Here is a 24827-nt window from a genome sequence, read left to right as displayed (position 1 = left end):
TTGACCTAGTTGCTTCGAACTGATTCCATAAGTGAGGAGGATATCGAGCTTCTGTACCAGGCCGACGCCCTCCTGCAGTAATCCCAATGCAGGTGGCCTTGAAATATATGACGAAAACTGTCATCATTCTGGGCATGTCTGGAGAACAGTATGAAAACACGCTGGTACATATTCGACAGGAAGAAATGCTAACACAGCAATTCTGCTGGTATAACTCGAAGATCTCGGTTAGATTTTGGGTGGGCAGAAAAGTTCTTTGACCTTTGGTTAATACTTATTTTTAGGGATTTTCTCAGATGAAAAACTGAAGCATGTCTGATGGCACCCGCTGCAGTTCACGATCAATAACCTGAGCTGGAGCCGCTTGATTTAGTGCTGTACATCGACGCCCTGCTTCCTACCTCTTCATATGGTGGAGGATGGACATCTTCATCTACTTTATATTTTGCACTTCTACATAGGAACCATTTGGTGCTCCAGTGGTCGCCCAGTTTGCGCCATGAGATTTCCTTCTGCAAGCCCAGATCCCTTGGTTCGATTGGCAATTCTGGAGTGAAAATTGTACATATAAACTACACTAATCAGTAATATACTTGGAATAATTTCTCCATGGATATCTATTGAAAATGTATACCTTCTAAATAGTCATCTAAACTTAAGCATTTTGTAATAAAAGTACAACCATGGAAAGAATATTTGAATTGTTAAGAAAGAACTTCAAATAATCATATAGATTAAAACATTTCTGAATACAAAATTTACCACGGAAACGAATTGCTAAAAATGTATTTATCATGAAATGAACTAAACTTCATCGCAGAGGGTGAATTTCCAGTGAGTGAGCGTAATAATGAAAATAGTTGGGTGTAATCACTTTGGGTGGATATTCCTAGATCAATATTCATGGGAGAATTTTCTTTTTGGCCAACTTCCATTGTGCGGACTAGCCTGGTTTGAGTACAACAATAATAACGCCGGTGTGCAACTATTTTGCTTCAAAGAATCTGTTTACAGTTTTTAGTTCCACACTATCGATAGTTATAAAGACAATAAGTAGGTCCGCTTCATCAAGTCCAATTTACTAAATATACACATTTATTTTTCGAAACTCATAAAAATGTCAAAATATTATCATCATCTTCGTCATCATTATCATCATCATTTTCATTATTATTATCATCATCCTTGCATGTATTGAGCCTAATGGCCCGTTATGCTCTCTTAACAATGCTTTAACAGTCTACCCAAAGACGTTTTCCCCACAGGATGGTAATTTAAAATTTGGCGTTGAATTCTAGCACGAGGCATACTGATGACATGTGACCTCCATATTTGTCTGTATTCCTGTAGTCTATTATTATTATTATTACTCCTACTACTACTACTACTACTACGTTAAAGCTGGCAATTTAGACATAATAGAATCACTAAAACGTTATAAAACAATGTAATTACAAGTTATGAAAAAAGAAAAGCTAAATTTTACTTTTTTAATCCTACCAGTACTAGGGAAAATTTAAAAAATGAAAGTCACTTCATTTCTATATTTATTCGAATGGTACTTCTTGAAATTCGTAGATAGGTCTTAAATGTCTGTTTATATTGTGAACAGAAAGTCTCTTCAGGAGTGCAATAAAACTATTTCCGGTTAAATTGCAGTACCAAAGAGCAGAATTCCAAAAGTAGGTAATGAATCCGGCAATCAACAGCATGGATTTATTAATTACCTGCGTAAACCATTCTACGTTCTTCAGGATTTGAAAAATATGAAAATAAGGTACCAGGGCAAATGAAACAAAGGAACACTGGTGCATTATTGCTGATGCGTAAAGAGGGATTCGCAGAAGGGCATCAAAACGGTGCGCTTCAAGCGACATTTTCATCATCTGAATGGGTGTAAGTCATTACTAATAATAATTTTAAGTAATCAATATAATATTAAAACAATTTGGAATGGTACTTAATAATTAATTTTATAGTCTCCAATGTTATATTAAGGCGTTAAAATTTCTTTTCAAAATAATATACAGTACTTCATTTGGCTTTTTTTATATACTTCTTTAAATTTTTAAGCTTTTCGTCCTTAATTCCAAAATTTACACAAAATACTGGCGTTAGAAATAAAAAAAGTAGACAATATATTATAAAAATTAAGAACAAAGAGTTTCTTGCTGATGTAAAATTTAAAGCTAGCATAATAAAATTATACAGTGATTAAAGCATAGGAAATTTCAATATACATAATGAAATATAATTATGTACACGCCTAAATGTATATAAAGATGTTTCGGTCATAAAAAATGCATTCCACACATATCACAACTGAACAATTTCTCATGTGTAGAAACGTGAATACACATTAAGATTTTCCGAGAGCGAAAACTCCATTCCAAACAAACCACAACAGAACGGTTTTGCACGAAAGAACATCAGGAGATTATCCGGAAGTGCTAAATACTCAACACACACATCACACGACTTCATGCCTTGTGCACGCGGGAATGCTTCTTTAGATCTGAAGACCTCATAAAACATTTGCCACACACGTCACAAACGAATGACTTTTCCCCAATGTGTACGCGTGAATGCATATTCAAATATGCGGAGCGCGAAAAACTCTTTCCACAGACGTCACAACTGAATGGTTTCACGCCTGTGTGTAGGAATGTATGCTTATGGAGAGAGTTCGAGAGCGAAAAGCACTTTCCACAAACGTCACAACTGAATGGCTTCTCGCCGGTGTGAACCACTGAATGACTTTTAAGAATTGAAGAGGTTGATAAACACTTCCCACACACGTCACAACTGAATTGTTTCGCGCCTGTGTGCAGGAGTGAATGCCTCTTGAGATTGTCGGAGTTTGAAAAGCACATCCCACACACGTCACAACTGAATGGTTTCGCACCTGTGTGCACGCGTGAATGCCTCTCTAGATGAGCCAAGCGCAAAAAACTCTTTCCACACACATCACAACTGAATGGTTTCGCGCCTGTGTGCACGAGTGAATGCTTCTTGAGAGAGTCGGACTTTGAAAAGGATATTCCACAAACCTCACAAATGAATGGTTTTACGCCAGAGTGTACGAATGAGTGCGTATCGAGATATTTCGAGAGAGAAAAACACTTTCCACAAACGTCACAGCCGAAAGGCTTGTCGCCAGTGTGTACCACTGAATGTCTTTTAAGATGTTCTGATCTTGCAAAGCACTTCCCACATACGTCGCAACAGAATGGTTTCGCGGCTGAGTGCACGCTTGAATGCTTCTTCAAGTAGACGGACTTTGAAAAGCACTTTCCACAAACGTCACAACTGAATTGTTTTTCGCTTGAGTGAACGTGTGAATGCTTTTCGAAATCTCCCGATTGGGAAAAACACTTTCCACACACATCGCAATTGAATTCCTTGTGACATTTGTGTTCGAGATCATGGCCTTTGAGTCTTGCAAAGTCGACAAAAGACATTCCGCAAATGTCACAATCGTATTTCTTGCCGTCGTCCTCTTCATGAATATTTTCGCAGAATTTGGCAGCTCCACTACTATGGCTAACTGCAACACTAACAAATATAACTGTCATTAGTGGAAAGAATGTTTAAATTTCCAATTAGGAAATATATACGCCATAAACAAAATAATAGAGGAGAAATTGATAATGGACTTTCACAATCAGTTACTTCTGTACAGACTAACTTAAAAAAAGTAAATAATAATAGTAATTATAATAACAACAGGAATAATGATTGTAGTAGTAGTAATAGTTATAATAATGATAATAATAAATGTAGCACTAATGGAGGTACTATTAGTAGTAATATCTGTAGTATTTTCAAAGAAATATAATAATAATAATAATAATAATAGTAATGAGAATAATAATAATAATAATAATAATAATAATAATAATAACAAAATAATAATACTCTTAAGAAGAGTACAAATACTTGAAGATTTACATATCGAAAGCGGGGAACACATTTAGCAAAATTGATTCAGAAATTCTGTAGGCACCTCAGACCGTGAAACTGCTATCCACTCAATCAGTAATTCAACCCGTCCTGCATCTATAGAAATATACATCTATCAATAGAAATCATAAGGTAAAATAATCTCAGTGCAAAGAATCTTAAGTCACTGCCAAATTGTTAGCAACTAGAATGATTATCAACTAGAGCTAAGAAATGTGTGGCCCTGGCATTAACTCGGGAGAAGGCTCATACATGTTATAACATGAGGAAACGCACGTGGTCAGATAGACCACGCTACTGAAAATATGGTATGAAGCTCAACTTACTGATTTTTGCTAAAGCATTTTGTTTCCTCATATTATTCTTATTTTATACTTTGCACGATATTTAACAATAAAAGCTTCAAACATTTTATTATATTGTGACAGCTACGTCGGGATTCGAAAGCATGTCCGACAGGGCGCCCGGCAGACAAAACGTTGGTCGCTTAGGTGTGGCAGCCAGGGGAGCGTCTGCAGACGAGAGGGCAGAGGGGCGGTGTACTACGACGCGGTGAGGGGAGGTTGCGCTCGCATCTGGTGCTTGCCGAGAGGGGAAGGAAGCAAACTGCTACGCGCGGAGAAGAGAGGGGAAAGAGCGACCGTGGCAGAGAGGAGAGGGGTCCGGATTGTTCGAGTGCTATCTCTGGACACGCGTGGAACTCTCTCGCAACTATGCTGTGGTTATAAATTACGACACGCAAGTGAACTGGGGAGCAGTTTAGTGAGTTGCAGTATTGTAGTCAGTGAACAGCAAGCCAGTCTTGTGTAGCAGTGAAGCCAGCTTCGAGAACGGAGTCCGTCTTGAGTATGTCCGCAGCTGTGTGAGCATTTGAAGCCCTGAGTTCGAGTGCAGTGGACCGCGGTTGGAGGACCTGAGTTCGAGTACAGTGGACTGTCTCTGAAGGTCTGGGGTTCGAGATACTGTGAACTCGAGTGCCTGAGCTAGAAGAGCTTCCTAGCCAAGGCAAACGAACTGAGAACTGACAGTTCTGATTTGTAAATAGTGCTTTGTGAACATTAGTTAAAATAAACAGTTCATTGTTGTTCTCAATAATCCAAGTAAATTGTCATTATCGTCTGTGGAGTGCAATAACGAATACAGTGTCACTGTGTGGAGTGCAGACACTATTGTTGAGATAATAAAATTACATTGTTGTTTAGTGTAAAATTTAGAATAATTTTGCATTGCAATTTTTCTCTTTCAAAAGTAATTACAATATTAAATTTGCTTATAATGCTATAATCTAAATTGCAGCGACAGAATGATTTAATTAAATCTCTAATACAAATAGGAAAATTATGAAAAGAAATAAAACAAGAAGAAAAATTCAACAGAAATGAATATTAAAATATTATGCAAAAAAAAAAAAAAACAAAGAAAAAAAAGTTTTAATTTTCGCATTAAGTCCAATGTAATAAAACAGTACTATTACATTGACACAAGTAATATATCAATATTTTATGAATAATGCAGAATCGTTCTCCTTATAAAACGCATAACCTAAAAGTAAGCTGTTCTTTATATAAAGTGAGGATTGCCAACAAGCCAGAAAGAATGAGCACTAAAGTATAGGTGTGCAGCTGTGAGTGTTGCAAGTTCACAAAATGTCAACAATGCTCTATTTAAGGTTATGATGGAGTGGGAAGTCACACCTTCACAATTTGCCAGTTTAATGCAATGCACACCTTACTGGGATAAGGGGGAATGCATTTTCATGTAGAGATATACAGAGTGTATGTGATCAAAAACACGGTGCTATAAGACGAACAAGCATCTGTTCAAAATAAAGCACAACTTTGATTATTTCAGGTGCAAAAATTTGTCAACAATGCACTACTTAAGGATATGAAAAACTGAAGATGTCAGAGTATTCATGCCGTTAAAGTAGTGCAGATTTAAAACAAAGTGCGGTCTTTTCCCTGCTATGCACCTTCTCCTGGTTTAACCATTAAAAAAGCGCACCACATTGTTCTAACAAAGAAACAGTAAATACAAATAATAACGTAATGGAATAAGGAATGCAGCATAATCGTCGGACGACTGTAGTCCTGAACACAGCAGAGTGATCAGAGAGAACAAGAGTTGGAACGTTCTGCCTCAGCACTGATCATCATTGCCTCGTGAAATATCTTCACCACTTTGGAATACTGTCAACACCAACCTGCATCTTATGCAATTCCAAAGAAGACATGGACAGACAACATCTACATCAACATACATGCCAAGACCATAAAAGGAGTTGACATTCTAGAAAGAGATGAGTAAAGTAATGGGTGCAATGGGACAATGATTCCTAAGCAATTTTGTCGCCATTAGAGTAATAGTAATAACAAAAAAATAATAATTGTAATAAGAATAAAAATATTAGAACCGGTAATAATAATAATAATAATAATAATAATAATAATAATAATAATAATAATAACGTATTTATCTTCATTTTTGTTTTTATTAAAATATCAATTGTATAATCAGTGACCAAGCACCGTAAATATGCATAGAATCCTCCAGTGTGCTGTTTTAATGGTTCACGAAGTATCAAAACTAAAACAAAATATATAAGTCTATCAGTGTGCGTGTGCAGGCATTAGGAAGTTTGTGACAGAACCAAAACTTTACTGATTGTGTCGAAGCAACTGCCACATATCTCTTACACGGAATAGATCACCACATGAGTTACTAAAGACCTACCCCCTAGGGAAAACCTTTGCTCTTAATGAGACATAACAGGCTATTCTTATTCCAATTATAGTAATGTGCTCATCAACAGATATGGACAAATAACAGCCCACTACAATTCACACAAGAGTATTATGAAATTAAAAATAGAACATAATTAAAATTTACAATAATAATAATAATAATAATAATAATAATAATAATAATAATAATGACAATAATAATAATAATGATAATAATAATAATAATAATAGTAATAATAATAATAATAATAATAATAATAATAATAATAATAATACGAAATTTCTAAATACAAAAATTGAAATCCACGTAGATTTTCTAATTAGGAGTCAGGATCTGTGATGGACATGCTGCAGAGAAGTAGGACTCACTTCCTTCAAAGCTATACACAAACGCCTACCAGAACTGCCGAATCAGACCTGAGAAAACAACAGGAACTATATTTCCTGACTACATTCCATTAGTCAATGAAAATGGTCAGTGAACTGTTTTCCATTAAATGAGAAAAGTTGAAGGCAGGTCTATGCCTTGGTATTTTCTTTGTTAGCAGCAACATCATCTCGAGTAGTTGTAGGAGTGATGAAGTAGCAGCAGGGCAGGTGTTCGTGATAGAGATAGGATATTATATCATTCATGCCATTTATGTTCGCAAGGTAAACTTAAGTTTTCATATAAAAATAATCACGTTGAAATTACAAATATATTTATGTTGTAACTATTTAAATAAAGCAGTAAAACCAACAACAAACTAGGGACTCGTATATTATACTCACCTGTCAGTTGAGACTTCATCCTCTTCTCCTGCTACTTCCAGTTTGACCTCCTTCACTTGATCCAACTCACAAAACTCTTCCTGTAGCAGAAGATTATATAAAACAGACACAGAGCACTATAATACATGAAAATCAAGCAGTAAAAATGTACAACTCATCCAATCTTTAAAGCAAAGTCAGTAATGAAAATATTTTGTGAAGGATGTGGGCATCCGTTTTGTCACTAATGGATTACCACCAAGAACGGTATATGATTCAAATAAACTAAACAGTGCTAGTAAAACTATTAACTTAAAAATTGGACAGTAAAATTTATCACTGGGATGACTGTAGCAGCTACGTCAGCCAGAAAGTAACAGAGAGAGAACTATCGACCAACACACTTCATAAACTGCACTCACCCCAGCTTCACTCTTCAGCATGGGAAAGTCAATTGACACTGCAGATTCCTCAAATACTATCTCCGATTTAATGTCATACCTGTGATCTATACATTCAGTTTTTAATTTAGTGACGTCCAAATCTAATAAATTTCCTTCCTGCAACATAAAGAACAAAATAATTAGACAAAAAGTATAAAAGTTGTTCACGAAATCCCGTGACTATTTAAAAAGTCCGTCCACATTTTTATTAATACTGATGTCAACAAACGCAAGAGTACCTATTCCAAAACCAACATTTAAATAATTTATCTGAAAAGCGTTGTAGCGCAGCAAATACGTGTAAAAGAATACATTTATTGTATCACATTTTTTGCCAGTATGATCAGAAAGATCCACAACAAAATATAAAGGTTAATGTCATTCTAAATAACCAGGGAAAGGATTTATATGTAAATACATATTTACTTATAAAGCTAATATAATTTATATTTTGCATTATCTTTATGTTTCACAATGTGTAGGGTTGAAAAATCCTACTTTTATTTTCCATATTTTTCCATATTTTAGAGTTTAGTACATATTTTCGTTAATTTCCATATATTTTCCATATTTCATATAAAACAGTCCATATTATATTAGGTTTAACAATAAAACAAAACAAAATTCCATTAACTTTTAAAAATACATTTCAACAATAGAGATTTAAACACATGTTCAGTAATCCCTTTAACATCAGAGTTATTTGAAAATTAGCAGTCCTATCAACAATGGGAAAGTAAGTTACAAAACTGTATTAATTTAATTTAAAATTTTTAACAGACTTCAGTTGTGCAGCTCAACAGTTAAATGCCAGTCAGAGTACACATAGGTTCAGTTTTGTAAATCATACTATAAAGACGGTAAATATGCCAAAAGTACGTCATTCAGTCAATTTAAAATCAAAACTAACAAGTTACATTTCAGAATTTAAAGAAGATGGTTTATCAACTGACAATAAAATATTATTTTGTAATTTGTGTCAGTGTGCAGTATCATCTACACAAAAGTTCCTGGTGCAACAACACATTACAACTAGTAAACATCAGGCCAACAAACAACTAAATTCCAAGCAGAGACAATTGTTTTTAACACAACCAACAACATCGAATGTAAGATCTGAGTTTAACATCGACCTGTGCCGTTCTCTCATCTCTGCTGATATTCCTCTCTACAAACTAAAGAATAAGGTCTTCAGGGAATTCCTTGAAAAATATACTCAACATACAATCCCGGATGAGTCAACACTTAGGAAGACGTATGCTCCATCCATCTACGATGAGACAATACAGAAGATAAGAGATGAAATTAAAGATAGTTCAATTTGGGTTTCCATTGATGAGACTCCCGACAAAGAAGGTAGACTTGTTGGTAATGTAGTTATCGGTTTGTTAAGTGAACAATATTCTGAACGAATTCTTTTACATTGTGATGTTCTAGAAAAGTGCAATAACAAAACTATAGTTAAACTGTTCAACGAAGCTATGGGTATCCTGTGGCCAAAGGGTATTATGTACGATAATGTGTTATTCTTTATTAGCGATGCTGCCCCTTATATGGTCAAAGCTGGACAAGCATTATCTGTTGTATATCCTAAATTGACTCATTTTACTTGTGTGGCGCATGCATTTCATCGTGTGGCAGAAGTGGTCAGAGACAATTTCCCTAAAGTAGATTTGTTGATTTCATCAGTGAAAAAAGTATTTCTCAAAGCTCCCAGTAGAGTTAACGTGTTGAAAGAAATGTACCCTGAAATTCCATTGCCACCAAAGCCAATTTTAACTAGATGGGGTACATGGCTAGAAGCAGTTGAATATTATGCCGAACATATAGACTCTATTAACAATGTTCTCCTTGCATTGGACTCTGAAGATGCAGTCTCAATTGATACTGCGAAAACAGTTACCTGTGACATAAGTGTGAAGAATGACTTAGCTCACATTCAGCATACATTTTCATGCATCATAAAAACGCTCAAAAGTCTCCAAAATAGGCACCTTTCACTATCTGAAAGTTTTGAAATTATAAATAGTACTGTGGAACAACTGAATCGTGGTAGAGGTAAAGTTGCAGATGCAGTAAGAGCTAAGGTGGACACTGTACTTTCAAAAAACCCTGGATATGAAGAACTACAAAAGGTTGTTGCTGTGATGAGTGGTGAATCAACAGTGAAGATTAACTTGGACTTATCCCCAGCAGACATTGTGAAATTGAATTATGTACCAGTTACTTCTTGTGACGTCGAACGCTCTTTTAGTCAGTATAAATCTATCCTCAGAGACAATAGAAGAAGATTCACTTTTCAGCACTTGAAAGAAATGTTTGTAACCTATTGTTATGGTAACAGACAATAAAAATTGTGTTTTGTTGAAACTACATTGGAAGATAAGGTACGTCCATTATATTTTTTGTTTAGTTTGATTAAAATGTACCAATATTTAACGTACATAGTCATTTTTTTATAATTTTAAGTCCATATTTAATTCCATATTTTGGTAAAAATCCATATTTAATTCCATATTTTGGTAAAAATAACTACATATATATTTACATATTTCATATATTTTTAGTCCATATAAATCCGTTCCCTGTAAATAACCTATTATTGATACAGTTTTATATTATCTAAATGTTATACTAAAAGTCCGTGCAAGTAAAAGAAACTTCAAGGTTTTTGTGTTTGAAATATATGTCTTGAGTGTAAGTATTCACACAATTTTGTGAGTATGTGTTTTTTATGTGAAATAAAATTCCGTTTGTAACTTCACATTCACAAATTTCAACTTCATTAGTTGTGTTTCATCTCGTGCAGAAAGAGCAATTAATTACAAAGGAATGCGCTCCCTAGTTAGAAATGACGCATTTAGAATAGAAAATTATGCAACGAGCCCATAACGGTAGGAATTAAGACGCGAGTTTGCTTATGAAACGAGCGCAAGAGAGTTTCATAATTTTCATACGAGCGTCTTAATTACCATTATAGTCAAGGTTCATACGACTTTTTATGTTCAACCATATTTCTAACTTGAAATTATTCAGAAGTATTCCTTTTATTCTTATCTGATTGAGGGGCGGAACTGACCTTGTGCAATAGCTCGTAAATTGTGAGATGTGCGCAAACGCGAAAGTATTGAATTTTTCCGAGAAACAAATGTCCGCATTGACCATGATATAATCTAGAGAGTAAAATAAACATTAATCTTCATATAACATTGAAATTAAATTAGACATTGAAAAATGAGATGACAAAATGCATTTATTTGAACATTATTTACAATTAACGCTAATTATTATAGTAACAGAACTGACTTTATTTCAGATGTAGGTGATTTACTGTGTAATTGGTGAAATGAATTTGTGGGAATATGCTGGAAAGGCCGGAAGACGACGGTGAATTTATGTTAATTTGTGTGTTGTTTATTTCGACTGAGTTTAATATTGTATTTGAGATTTCAATTCTATTTTGGATCCATTCTTCAACATCACATTCTGCGACAGTGTTCGATTTCCAGCCTCCGTGACATTTCGCTAGTTGTCTTTCGATTGCATATCCGAGAATAATCGATATTTGTGTTTTCATATTGCTACAGTGCTATTTTCTGATTGGTGAAACACCTGAACTTTAATGAATATGTGTACTTTAATGAGTTCCATTAAAGGCCTGCTACCAAGTGTATAATTACGACATTTCAGCATGGTCGAGCATAAAATACATAGTAATTGCTCTCAATATACCTGAGATAAAGGCTTCTTCTCTTCTATATCTGCGACACCACTTGTCTGTATACCCATTGGGTCGGACCCAGGTTCCATCTTGATCACGTCCATTACGACTGGAAAAGGAAATTATGTAACATAAGTTAATATGCAGAATATGAAATATTCAGACAGACTTACTAGCTTGGCAATAATAAGTCAACTTCTACGCAGTGTGTTATTTCTGTGCGAATGCCACAGCACACAAAAGTTACCACAAAAATACAAACGAGTTTGTACATCAGCTCAGATGAGCATGTGATACTAGGAATAAGATACGGAAGTTGTCTAACGATAAAGTCGAGGATTTCACGATAGTGTTTGTCTCTAAGTTCTATATATGATTTGTTCCACTGGATTGGATCGGGCGTTTTCAACAAAATGCAGATGTCTACTAAATAGTGTCGGACGAGTAAAGTAGGAAATAGAGGAAGTGAAAAAAGAAAACAAAGGATATGAAAGACACAGTGTAGAACAATGCAAGATAAGTGTATGAGTCGCTTAAATTATGTAAAGTGAAAGAGTATAGTGTAAAGATAGTAAATTAATTAGTGAAGTGATGTAAATATCAAAGTGAAGGAGGAGTATGAATTAGTCATGTTACATGTCAATAAGGACAAAGAATTAGGAGAGTTAAAATGTAGCATCAGGCGGAAAAGAGATTAGGATATATATATATATATATATATATATATATATGTGTGTGTGTAACAAGTAAGAGATAGAAATGGTAATGGAAAGTATGTGTCATGAAAATAGAGAGAGAATAAACAGTAAAAAAAACGGTAGGAGTACACAAATTAGTCTCGGATAAGTTTCAGAACGATATTCAGTGTGTAATTTCCCAATTGAATTTTGAAAAGGTCCCGCTCATATTGTAAGTTGGCGATGGTTTCCTCCTGTTTCACAACTAATGTTTTATAGTGACAGAGTGCACATGACCAGTTATCACAGAGAATAACCACATCACTAGCAGTGTTACTACTTCCATAACGAAATCGCATTCTACAACTGTCACAAAATAATCCCTGACCAACTTTCCTACGACACGCACCACAGCTTCCACTCAAATCACACACCTTAGCAACATGTCACTGGGACAATAATTCACGAAGACAATTAGGCCTACCTAAGTTAGTAATTTGAACATATAATATGCATTGCTATTGACCAGATATTTTGTATTCGACAGAGAAAGGAGAAAAAAATGGGAGTATAAGAGTACAGTTCATCAGTTATTCATAGATTTCAAAAAGGCATATGACTCGGTTAAGAGAGAAGTTTTATATGACATTCTTATTGAATTTGGTATCCCCAGGAAACTAGTTCGATTAATTAAAATCTGCCTCAGTGAAACGTACAGCAGAGTTCGTATAGGTCAGTTTCTGTCAGATACGTTTCCAATTCACTGTGGGCTAAAGCAAGGAGATGCACTATCACCTTTACTTTTTAACTTTGCTCTAGAGTATGCCATTAGGAAAGTCCAGGATAACAGAGAGAGTTTGGAATTCAACAGGTTACATCAGCTGCTTGTCTATGCGGATGACGTGAATATGTTAGGAGAAAATCCACAAACGATTAGGGAAGACAGGGGAATTTTACTTGAAGCAAGTAAAGAGATAGGTTTGGAAGTAAATCTCGAAAAGACAAAGTATATGATTATGTCTCGTGACGAGAATATTGTACGAAATGGAAATATAAAAATCGGAAATTTATCTTTTCAAAAGGTGGAGAAGTTCAAATATCTGTGAGCAACAGTAACAAATATAATCGATACTCGGGAGGAAATTAAACACAGAATAAATATGGGAAATGCCTGTCATTATTCGGTTGAGAAACTATTATCATCCAGTCTGCTGTTGAAACATCTGAAAGTTAGAAAATGTTAAAAAATGTTATATTTTATATAAAGACGTTCGAAACTACAGAGGTTATATCAGCTTCGCCGGATGTGCCGGAATTTTATCCCGCAGGAGTTCTTTTACATGCCAGTAAATCTACTGACCTGAGCCTGTCGCATTTAAGCACACTTAAATGCCATCGACCTGGCCCGGAATCGAACCGGCAACTTTGGACATAGAAAGCCAGCGCTATACCAACCTGCCAACCAGGTCGACTTGAAAGTTAGAAGTTATATTACAGTTTGTTCTGTATGGTTGTGAAACTTGGACTCTAACTTTGAGAGAGGAACAGAGATTAAGGGTGTTTGAGAATAAGGTGGTTAGGAAAATATTTTGGGCTAAGAGGGATGAAGTTACAGGATAATGGAGAAAGTTACACAACACAGAACTGCACGCATTGTATTCTTCACCTGACATAATTAGGATCATTAAATCCAGACGTTTGAGATGGGCAGTGCATGTAGCACGTATGGGCGAATCCAGAAATGCATATAGTGTGTTAGTTGGGAGGCCGGAGGGAAAATGACCTTTAGGGAGGCCGAGACGTAGGTGGGACGATAATATTAAAATGGATTTGAGGAAGGTGGGAAATGATGATAGAGAATGGATTAATCTTGCTCAGGATAGGGACCAATGGCGGGCTTATGTGAGGGCGGCAATAAACCTCCGGGATCCTTAAAAGCCAGTAAGTAATATACATTGCAGTCGATTAAATGTAGATAAAATATAAATAATGTGTGAAATAAGTGATATTTTGAGAGATATAAAATATATAAGATGGGACAGATATAAGAGGAAGTGAAAGAGAGTTGGGGAGTGGGAGGTCAGGAGTGTAATTTCGTTTTTATTTCCGAGTAAATAAGATGACGTCATGAGAACCGGTATACCAAATATTCGCTCCTTCGGTATTGTGTACTTGTTTCTTCCTGCATAATCAGAGTAAAACATTCTCTATCAACATTCAGAGGCTGCTTTTAATGATTAATGTGGAGAGTAATATACACAAAACACAAGTTTCATACACAAATACTGCAAAAAGAATGTGACAATACAACATACAATCGGTAAGCAAGAATGAACTGAATGACATATGAAATAAGTGAAAACATTTGCCGAAATACATTATACATAAAGCTACGCAAGGATAGAAATACATGTATCTAGTACAAGCGGATATGGAGCACAACGGATTGAAAGACATGAAGAAAGTCTGTGGATGTCGTTTACTCCTAACTTTTGCGGAATAAAATGCAACGGTATATTGCCCACTGGGCACTGAAATATTTCCATTTACATACCTGCTTTGGGCCGTAAATCTTAAGTACTACGTAAGACCAAAATTAGCACAGTATAATTAGTTCTATACAGCATATGTACACAGTCCTAAAAGAATCTTCTAGCAAGGATAACTAAGCTAGCAGGATAGCAATTCACATAGAAGACCGTGACACATAGGTTTCTGGATTACTTATGCCCAGCAATATGAACATTATAAACTGGATACACAATACCTGTATACAAATTCGTCCTGCCAAAGGATTTCCTAAGCCTCTAAGACGCTTATTGGGATGAACCGTAAAAGAAATGGGCCACTGACCTACATTCTTTTGCCCATAGAGATTCCGTTAATATTGCAAACTTTTTTCGACAAAGATGCACTGGCTTAGCTTCGTACATTACCCTGTTACATGAGCGACGTTACCCCTCTTTATTCGCACAGGGGACTTTTACAATTCAGACTTACAAATACAGGTGTTTCTTATGGCGGTCTTAGGTCAGCCTTCGATTATTACACTTGTCATATGAACGAGTTTACTGGACTTCACTAGCACTGTGAAAAAATAATGTCCAACTAACACCTTTCGGCGTTTGTTCTTGTGACAATTAAGCCTACTTCTGTAACGTCTCCCTCTCCCCCTTTTCTGTGGTACCGGTAGCTATTAGGTTAGGTACATTTCCGGCTTTTCCCCTTCAAAATTACTTTCAGTGGAGGAACGAAACCAAAGAGAGAAAAGTGGCTAACAGGCTTGGACATCACATATTCAGTTTTTCTCAGCCCCAAACTCCCTTGCAAGCACACCTTCAACTGTGCATTTTAAAGCTTTTCCTCCCGTTTCCCTCTCTTTCAACCAATTTGGTCCATGGCTGTATATAAATTCTGACAAAAACGTGAAGTGTTACTTGAATCGAATCTCTCTTCTTCTAATTGAGGACGGAGGCGGTACGATCATCCACTCCTCCTCTTTATCTTTCTTATATTGGCTGGTTTCGCCAGGTGGACGGCACATTGGAAGGATTGGGTGTGCGCAGTAGAAGACTTTTAGAAAAGAATAGTGTGAATTTGTAAAACAAATATAATTAACAATAATAAGTAACAATGTACATAAATGGAAAATGAAGTAACAATAAATATGAAATAGGTGAATGAAAATAGGGCAAACTAATCTGAAATGATATCGCCAGGATATATAAATCATGAAAGTATCACAAGGCTGGAGCCAACACTCTTATAAGTGATAACACAGTCCAATATGGCCGTCTCTCGATAACCAGTGACTGACCTATTAACCATATGTTCATGAAGCACTCTCTAAATATATATATATATATATATATATATATATATATATATATATATATATATATATATATATATATAATCAATAAACTGACCTATTAACCATTTGGTCATGAACCACTCTCTAAATATATATATTAACTATCTGAGTATGAATCTGAACACAACACCCAGTCAGCACATTAACTTAATACATGATGCATTCTACCATAGGTATCACTCAATGTGACTAAGCAAACTAAAAATACATGTAGACTCAATAACAGACAAAATCTACCCAGCATAAGGCACTACATAACTGATCACTATACATTACCCATTGCACATATTGCTCACATAAACTGTGCAAATTGCACTAACACAAATCTCTGCACTTTACAAAATGAATACCCAACGGAGAGAGAGAGGGATGGAGACAGATACACGTAATAAGTAACGGACAATAATTTCAATCTCAAAGATCATTTAAATAGCAACGAAACTCGACGCACTTGATAACTAAAATAGCGGCAAAGGAAACCAACAAATCAAAATGGAGCAGGGAAAATACTAAAACAATAATGTGAGACTATAATCGCTGCTCTATCACTCTAACCGTCTCGGAACATGAACTCACGTTTCAAATCAAATTTCATCACATAATCCGCAATACAATTTACCTCAAACACATATATCTCACAAATATGTTACTCGATGCAAATACTATAACTTGCCCCCAAGACGTATCACTAGCAAGCGATGTTTCAAACTACGATCCACTACAATCCCAAACACACACGACGCAATTTAACTACTCCACTGTCTATCTCCAGCATGTACAAAATCCCGAGTGATGTTGTTTATATCTGCCGCGTACAAAAATCCCAAGTCTTGTTAAATGTACCTGCCGCGTACGAGAGCTTAAGTCTTGTTAAGTGTATCTGCCGCGTACCGGAACCCGAGTGACGTTCCGTGTATCTCCGTTAAAACAGGTAAACTCTCTCCCCCTCTATCATCGTGAAACGTAATAAACCGACCAATAGGATTATTTGGAAAGAACAAATGAAAGGATTGATAGCGTAATCTATACTGTGACGTCTGAGAACGCTCTGACGGATGAAGTGACGTACTAGGTGAACGGCCGTGGTAGTGGGCACGGCTCATAATTAACATGGGAAATGGATATTTAGGCGAAAGAAAAACTTCTATTAATGAGTTGACTGTTTAATTTCACCATTATTATGGCGAAATAGTGTGCTGCATTCGGCTGTAAATCAGGCGTGGATGCACATTCTGAATAAGCAGATTCTTCTGTTTAGTTTTAGTTTAAGTTTGCCATTATCAGTAGAAGCAGAGAATAGTGAACTGCGGTACGAATTTGACAGTTTCTGTCTGTTCTTATAAGAAAGTTCACAGTTCAAACTTGTTCCACAGCTTGCTGTAATGTGACAGCACACTTTAAGCCACAGTCGCAGTTCTCGCATTTCACTACTCGACTTCTAAAAATGAAACAAATTTTGAATATAAATGCGCAAATATGTGACAACCACATTGGACTTCAGAAATGAAGATGGTAATGGAGAAAATGAAATCAGGTATGTTTCAACTAATCAGGTCTGGAGCAACTAAATGACTACACAAATACACATTGACACGGACAATGTTCAAGAAAATATTGAACAATAGTTGTTCAGGAATGGATTTCAAAAATTTGGTACAATACATGCAAGTTAACAAGCGAAATGAAAAATTTCTTCTAATTGACTTATATACAGTAATTTCATAGCATATCGTAAACTGTGGGCGAGGATTTAGTTCCATAAATCTTGTAAAAATTGTAATTAGAAACTGTCTTTGAGTAAAAGCAGTTAGCACTCTGCTAATAACAAATCTTGAAGAGCCTACTGGTAAGGAATTTGAATGTTTAGAGTGCGTATAAAATAACGTATATTGATATGATGTAAATTCAGCGTTAATGGATTCTAAACACACCTACGTCTAACGATTTATTTGCATATGCACATCTAGAGTGTCGTAAGATGGACTTAAAGTAATAAAACTCCAAGAAACAAGTTACATAACTTTTTGTTTCTATAAATCTTATTAATTTAATCTTTTTTGTACAATTATTTAGAATATTTTACAAGATTTTCTTATTTTTCACACAAATTTATTTTTTCATTTGTGGATTTTTGCGACAATTATTTATTTTTTAGCGTAAAGCCTGTGTGAGAGGATTACCTTCCAAAACCCTCTGACGTATTTGAGAAGAAGAGAGTCCAGGAAAAAAAAAAAAAAAAAAAAAGGTCACGAATATAATCATTTTGAGGTCGATTTACGGCTTTAAAATACAGTAGTTTCCTGTATTACATAGAGTTAGGAGTGTCTGAATAGTCCCATAGTGAGCTATAGGTTGTCCACATAGCTCTCTTCTATTTGCAGGTAAATGTCTAGTATATATTTCATTACGTTCCTCCAGGGCTATATGTGGAGCATTGAGAGTGGCTAAGGCAAATTCATAATTACGTAGGCTATTAATTTCACTTATACAACCATAAACAGAATGAGATACATAATTAATCAGATTTAACTTGTTGAATCTGAAAGAGTAGTTAACACTGCAGATAAAATATTATCAAAATTCTTCAGCCAATAAGTCCATACTTTGTTAGCCAAATCAAAATTAGGATCAGCATCTGGTCTGAGATATTTATCCATTACGGATATAATTATTTTGCTGTTTAAATTGTAATGAAAATACATTACATATTTGTTCAAATGTTGATCGACAAAAACTCTACGCCTATATACGTTTTAAGTATAACTGTATAATCCATGTTGTATCTTTCGTACACTACTTTTAACACTGGAATATAAATAATTGATTAAATGGCGATCTTACTCGTGTTAATTATGTAAGGATATGAGGCGTATACAAACCGTCACGTAAGCAACGATACAAACTCACATGCAATAATTGCGACAGTTTCTACATTGGACAGACAGGCAGATCATTCCAAACTAGATACAAAGAACACATTAAAGCAATAACCAGAGGACACAATACATCTACATAAGCCGAACACATAGCTAATGCTAACCACACATATAATAACATAAATACAGACATGGAAATTCTACACATACAAATCAAAAACTCAACACACTAGAACAATATGAAATATATAGACACACTAAAACAGACCCTGATCAAATTCTCAACACACACATCAATATCAGAACACACACACTGTTTGACACCACATTTCAACACTTTTCAACAATCGAACGCATCCACACAACAGGCAGCGAAGTTCGAGATGACGCCGAGATCTAGTAGGCTCTGAGGATGGTGTGAAGAAGCACCGAAAGAGCTGTTAGCCGCACATGCTTACACAATTAACACGACTAAGATCGCCATATAATCAATTATTTAGTACAGTATAAATCTAAATTTTCCAAACAGTATATTAGTAATTGAGTAATGAACAAGAGAATATAATCAGTTTGCTAAGTATGCCTACCTCATTTTTCCCATATATGTTTGTATATTTCGTATCGTTCAAGTACATTTATATCGGTGCTAGTTCACATAAAATATTATTCACCCAAATGAAATTTGACACATGGACAATGGACACACACAATGGAGAATTTACCCGTAGAAATTGACCCAAGGGAAAATTAGAACAAAGGAAATTCACATATACAGTAGTTATTATTTTATATATTTTAAAAATTGATATTGCAATAATTTTGGTGGAACGAAGTTCTGAATAGTTTACATGTCTCCTGAAATACTTTAAGCCCATTTTATTGCAGAAACCGAGTCCTGGATGGATTTATTCAGATTTGAATGTTGTAACCACAGGCAAGCAAATATTCAGCGATACGTTCTTCGTCTTTGAATTCATCATATATTTGTGAAATATTTTGCAGCCTTATATATACGCTATTATATTTTCGTTTTTGTCCTCTTTTACTCTTCGTCCTAGATCCAAGCCCTGGATCATTCTGTCTATATCGGATCGCTCATTGTTTAAATAATGCATGAGTTTGTATACAGTGGGATGATTCTTACAAGCAATGTTCTGGAAGCGGTTGTGCCATGCTTCTGTGTTAATGTGCGTGGATCATTTGACCTAGTTGCTTCCAACTGATTCCATAAGTGAGGAGGATATCGAGCTTCTGTAGCAGGCCGAGGCCCTCCTGCAGTAATCCCAATGTAGGTGGCCTTCTCATATTTGACGAAATCTGTCATAATGCTCAGCATGGTCTCGAGAACAGTATGAAAACACGCTGGTACATCTTCGACAGGAACAAATGCTAAGACAGCAGTTCTGGTGGTATAACTCGAAGATCTCGCATAGATTTTAGGTAGGCAGAAAAGTTCCTTTGGCGCCTTTGGTTTATACTTCTTTTTAGGGATTTCCTCAGAGGAAAAACTGAAGCATGTCTGATGGTACCCACTGCAGTTCACGTTCAATAATCTGAGCTGGAGCCGCTTGATTTAGTGCTGTACACCGAGGCACTGCTTCCACCTCTTCATGTGGTGCAGGATGAGCATCTTCATCTACTTTATATACTGCACTTCTACATGGGATCCATTTGGTGCTCCTGTGGTCGCCCATTTTGCGCCATGAGGTTTCCTTCTGCAAACCCATATCCCTTGGTTCGATTGGCATTTCTGGAGTGAAGGTTGTACCACAGTCTACTATATACAGTCGCGAAGCTTAAGGTGATTTTTTGCAAATTCCGCGATAAAGCGCTCCAAGCGGTTAGCAACTAGAAACAATAGACTGTACACGGTCGACTTTGGACTTAGAGTGGACTGTATCGTATTTCTATCGAGTGCTCGTATTTCGCATTGATGCTTGTGAAGAAAAGTGGTATGAATTATTAAATGTTCGTTGTGGTTGTAATGAAAATGTTAATGGCTAAAATACAATAATTTGAATAATAATATGGGGCAAGGAGGAGACGTTTGTAGTGCTATAAATTGTAGCAACAGTAAGAAAAAAAAGGCGAGAGTTATCCTTTTTGCGATTTGCGAAAGATTCAGAAAGATGAGTTTATAAAACATACCTACTATCTCGCCTGCATTGAAAATGTAAAAATTACGTATAAATGACGAATTTGTAGTTGACTATGATACTTTAAAAAGTACATAGTATTATAAAGAGTAGGGTTATAGTGTTTATTGATGGATTTTCTCATTAGTGTATATTAGTAGGCCTACATTTATAATATCCTAACATATATTTCTTATTTTAATTCTAGATGCAAAAAGTGGTTAATAAACAGCAGGAGGGAAGATCTATTGACAAAGAATGAAGCATATCTTTATAATAATGCAAAGTTTTGCTCTCTTCATTTCGAAAACACACAATTCATGAATGAAAACAAAAAAAAATTAATCTGGAATGCAATTCCAACTTTATTTGATGTTTCAAATAAACCTGTTCTGTTATCACCTGCAGCTGAGAAACAAAAGCTCTGCATTAATTCTACGTCTGTATCAGCTGATTGCTTGAATAATTGTACATTTTCGGACAACTTAAGCCTACTTTTTTTTTTTCAAAGGATATGTTTTTAATTATAGCTGTTAAGGGGGGATGTAGGCCGGAAGCGCACCGTTTTTTGTATTCATCATGGTTTCCACAGTTTTGAAGCTATAAATTTGAAATTTGGTAGGATAACTGACAATGAATGTATGTGCTTCAGTACCGATTCACAATATCCTAGCATATATGGAAGTGGAGTTATAAGCCAATGTATCCTAACCTGATGTATAGGAAGATAAGGAACATTTTCTCAATATATATTGGACATATTGATTTGAAATTTTGTGTACATTTTCTCAATACTATATCTAACCAATCCCTGCAGACAGAAGTTTAAAATATCAAATACCTTTTTCAAAATATATTTTTTTTATATGTATGGTAATTTGTTTTATTAAATGTTACTACTTTATCTAATGTAAATACTTTCAATTCACATGTGAAATAAAATTTTCTGCAGGAAAACTTTTATAATTCAGTGATAAATATATGTGCGAAACTTCATTGCTTTATCTTAAATAGTTTCTGAGAAAATGTTCCTTAACTATAGAAAAATGTAAAGTACGGAAAACTTATTGTAAAGATTTCTATACACATGCGACATGCCATATCCATTTTTGTACCTCTAAAAATGCCCTGCACCATACTCCTGTTCTTCCTGAAGGTCCTCAGCTTCCTTTCTCTTCAGGGATCTTCTCTGCTGTACTTCTTGTTGTATTTTTTTGAAGAGCAGTGTTAGCACTGTCGATTCTCCTGCTGTCGATACCTTGGAGTATGTTTATTGTGAACACTCCTGAAGAGTTCTTATTCTCCCTACATTGCCATCATTATAGACCAAAATAGCATCCAATGTGGCTATTTGTACTACTGTAGAAGACACAAACAGAGTTTTAGGGCAGCGCTTCCAAATCAGCTGATTCACAGACTCATTGGGATTTTGAGTTTTGCCATGAATGCATTTCTTTAGGAGATCTGGCTTGGCCAGAGCCCTAAAAGTTGGTTTCATGGCATTCATGACTGGCTCTGGTAGATTATGTTTATGGCTGTATTGTTGTGCATTGTTTCGTGCCTTCTTGTATGGACACCACTCGCCACACAAACCATGCTGGGGTTTGGCATCTGTGCATAACTTGTGGAAGTAGATTACCCATACAGCATGCTGCATACTGTCCAAATTACCCACATTCTGTCTAACGGCAGCTCCATAATACATTTGTATTGACTGGATTTCCTTCTTAGTTAGTCGTCCAGCTCCTCCAATGCCCTTACCATCTTCCAGTTTCTTACCCTTCATATGCTTGGTAAGTTTCAGCAGCCTAGAACCCATACGTTTCTGGACGTGTCCAACACACTCCAGCTTCTCAATAGGGCAATCTGATCCATATGGCTCACTTTCAAACACACTTTTGAAGGCACTGGAATCACCGTCTCCCAAGTACTTTACATAGCGTACACCATATTTCTCTTGGGAGCGATGAAAAATTAATTTCATTCCTGCTCCCTCCATCCCACCACTAGAACCATGATAATTCTTGCAGCAAGACTTAGCATGATTTTGTTCCCATTGCTCCTCTTCATTTTTATTTAAACTTTTCTTTCTGGTGGAGCATGTAGTGCAGTACTTACTCAGTACTTGGGCATCTAATACTTTACCTGTATCGATACTGACTAAGGTCGATACACCATAGAGGGAGGAAAATCCACGCCTCATCCAAGTACCATCACAGGACACAGATAGATCATTTCCATCACAATCATTTACAGAGACTGCTTGTTGTACTGCTTTTGTCATAGACTCATCGCACACTTTTTTCAGGGATTTTAGTAGCACATTATTAGTATCAGTGTAACGTATTGTTGGTGGAGGCATGTTCATGAGACCACAAACCAAATTTGTTCCTTCCCTCCCAACACCAACACATCTCATGCTGTAAGTCAATCTAATATTGGCTTCATATGCATTATTTTTTCTATTAGAAGTTTTAAATTGTGAATCGAATCCACAATTGTCACACACTATATGGAGAGTACAAACAACACCAAACCTGTTTTCATCATCATGAATTTTGAGTGATTTGGAGCCACAAGTTGAGCAACAACAGGCATTGTTTATGGCAGAGGAAAGAATGGACAAATCAATTATTCTAAACCCTGTATTCAATTTACTTTCATCAACATTATTTTGCAATTCAATTCCTTCTGCAATCTTTATGCTAGACCTGCTCTGTTGTCCTTCTACATTGAGAGTTGGTACAGCCCTAAACTTTTCTTGAACACACACACGCTTCTTTTTTGTATTATTTATAATACTTCTTTTCACTTTTAAAAACACAATGCTACTGAAACGAGGCATACTGTATAAATAACACTCGTGGAAGACAAAACTTACAAAACCAACTTCACAACAAACACGTGTTTACTACCTCCAAACCAAGAAATCAAAGCAAGCATGCTCTTCCCGCCTAAAATACACGTGGTACTCCTGATCACAGCCATCTACACTCAAACATATAGCCTTTCCAAGCGTTTGCATGTACAAAAAGAGAGAAAATGAAGGATGACTGGAGTATTTGGTAAAAAAGTGGGCGTGGCACAGAGCGGCCATGCCTCTTTAAATTTTTAAAGCCCATTTATAATTGGAATTCGGCCGTAAAAATTTGTGGACACATTCTCAAGACTATAAAGTTTATTTTAAACCACTTTTTAAAATATGTGATTTTTGGTCATATACGCCCTACATCCCCTAATTTTGTTGTTATTTTTATTTGTTACTTTACTAGAGACGTAGAAAAAGTAAGTCTGTTACAATAAAATTTATTGATCACGTTTTATTTCCAATTCTGTTGTGATTTATTATTGCTTAACCTCATCCCACTTTGTTAACTACGTAAGCCTACACTACAAGTACCGGTACACGTAAATTACTCCCATTAATTCATATTTCCATTATTACTGTTATTATATTATTGTTGTAAAGGGAAATGTGAATTAATATTTATTGGTTTCATGGTTCATTATCGCTATAATCTTGAATGAGTGAAGCGATTAAAGTAAATTTCACTTCGTTTTGCACAAACAAAAATAATGTTAACCTATTTCTTGGTGGTATCTTCGAGTTTATGGTGGAATTTCAATAAAATAATAAATGAACT

The 24827-nt window shown here is 35.6% G+C and overlaps 1 protein-coding gene across 3 annotated transcripts in view; it reads right to left on the bottom strand.

Moving 5' to 3' along the window:
* Window positions 1-2139: 2139 nt before the first annotated feature.
* The window catches only part of LOC138691650 (gastrula zinc finger protein XlCGF26.1-like), a 54368-nt gene continuing 31680 nt past the window's right edge, over window positions 2140-24827 (bottom strand). Inside the window, exons 1-5 of one of the 3 annotated variants that reach the window (XM_069813844.1) lie at window positions 14853-14984; window positions 11633-11730; window positions 7880-8017; window positions 7479-7558; window positions 2140-3555 (exon numbers count right to left, since the gene is read on the bottom strand). In XM_069813844.1, coding sequence (XP_069669945.1) covers window positions 2481-3555; window positions 7479-7558; window positions 7880-8017; window positions 11633-11725 — 1386 coding nt within the window. In that variant the 5' untranslated portion in view covers window positions 11726-11730; window positions 14853-14984 and the 3' untranslated portion in view covers window positions 2140-2480. Of the gene's footprint in view, window positions 3556-7478; window positions 7559-7879; window positions 8018-11632; window positions 11731-14852; window positions 14985-24827 lie in introns of those variants that run through there. The other 2 variants (XM_069813847.1, XM_069813846.1) reach the window with 2 other exon arrangements.

This window comes from Periplaneta americana, chromosome 16 (genome assembly GCF_040183065.1).
Source record: "Periplaneta americana isolate PAMFEO1 chromosome 16, P.americana_PAMFEO1_priV1, whole genome shotgun sequence".
Classification (NCBI taxonomy): Eukaryota; Metazoa; Arthropoda; class Insecta; order Blattodea; family Blattidae; genus Periplaneta; species Periplaneta americana.
This window is presented reverse-complemented; position numbering and strand designations above follow the sequence as displayed.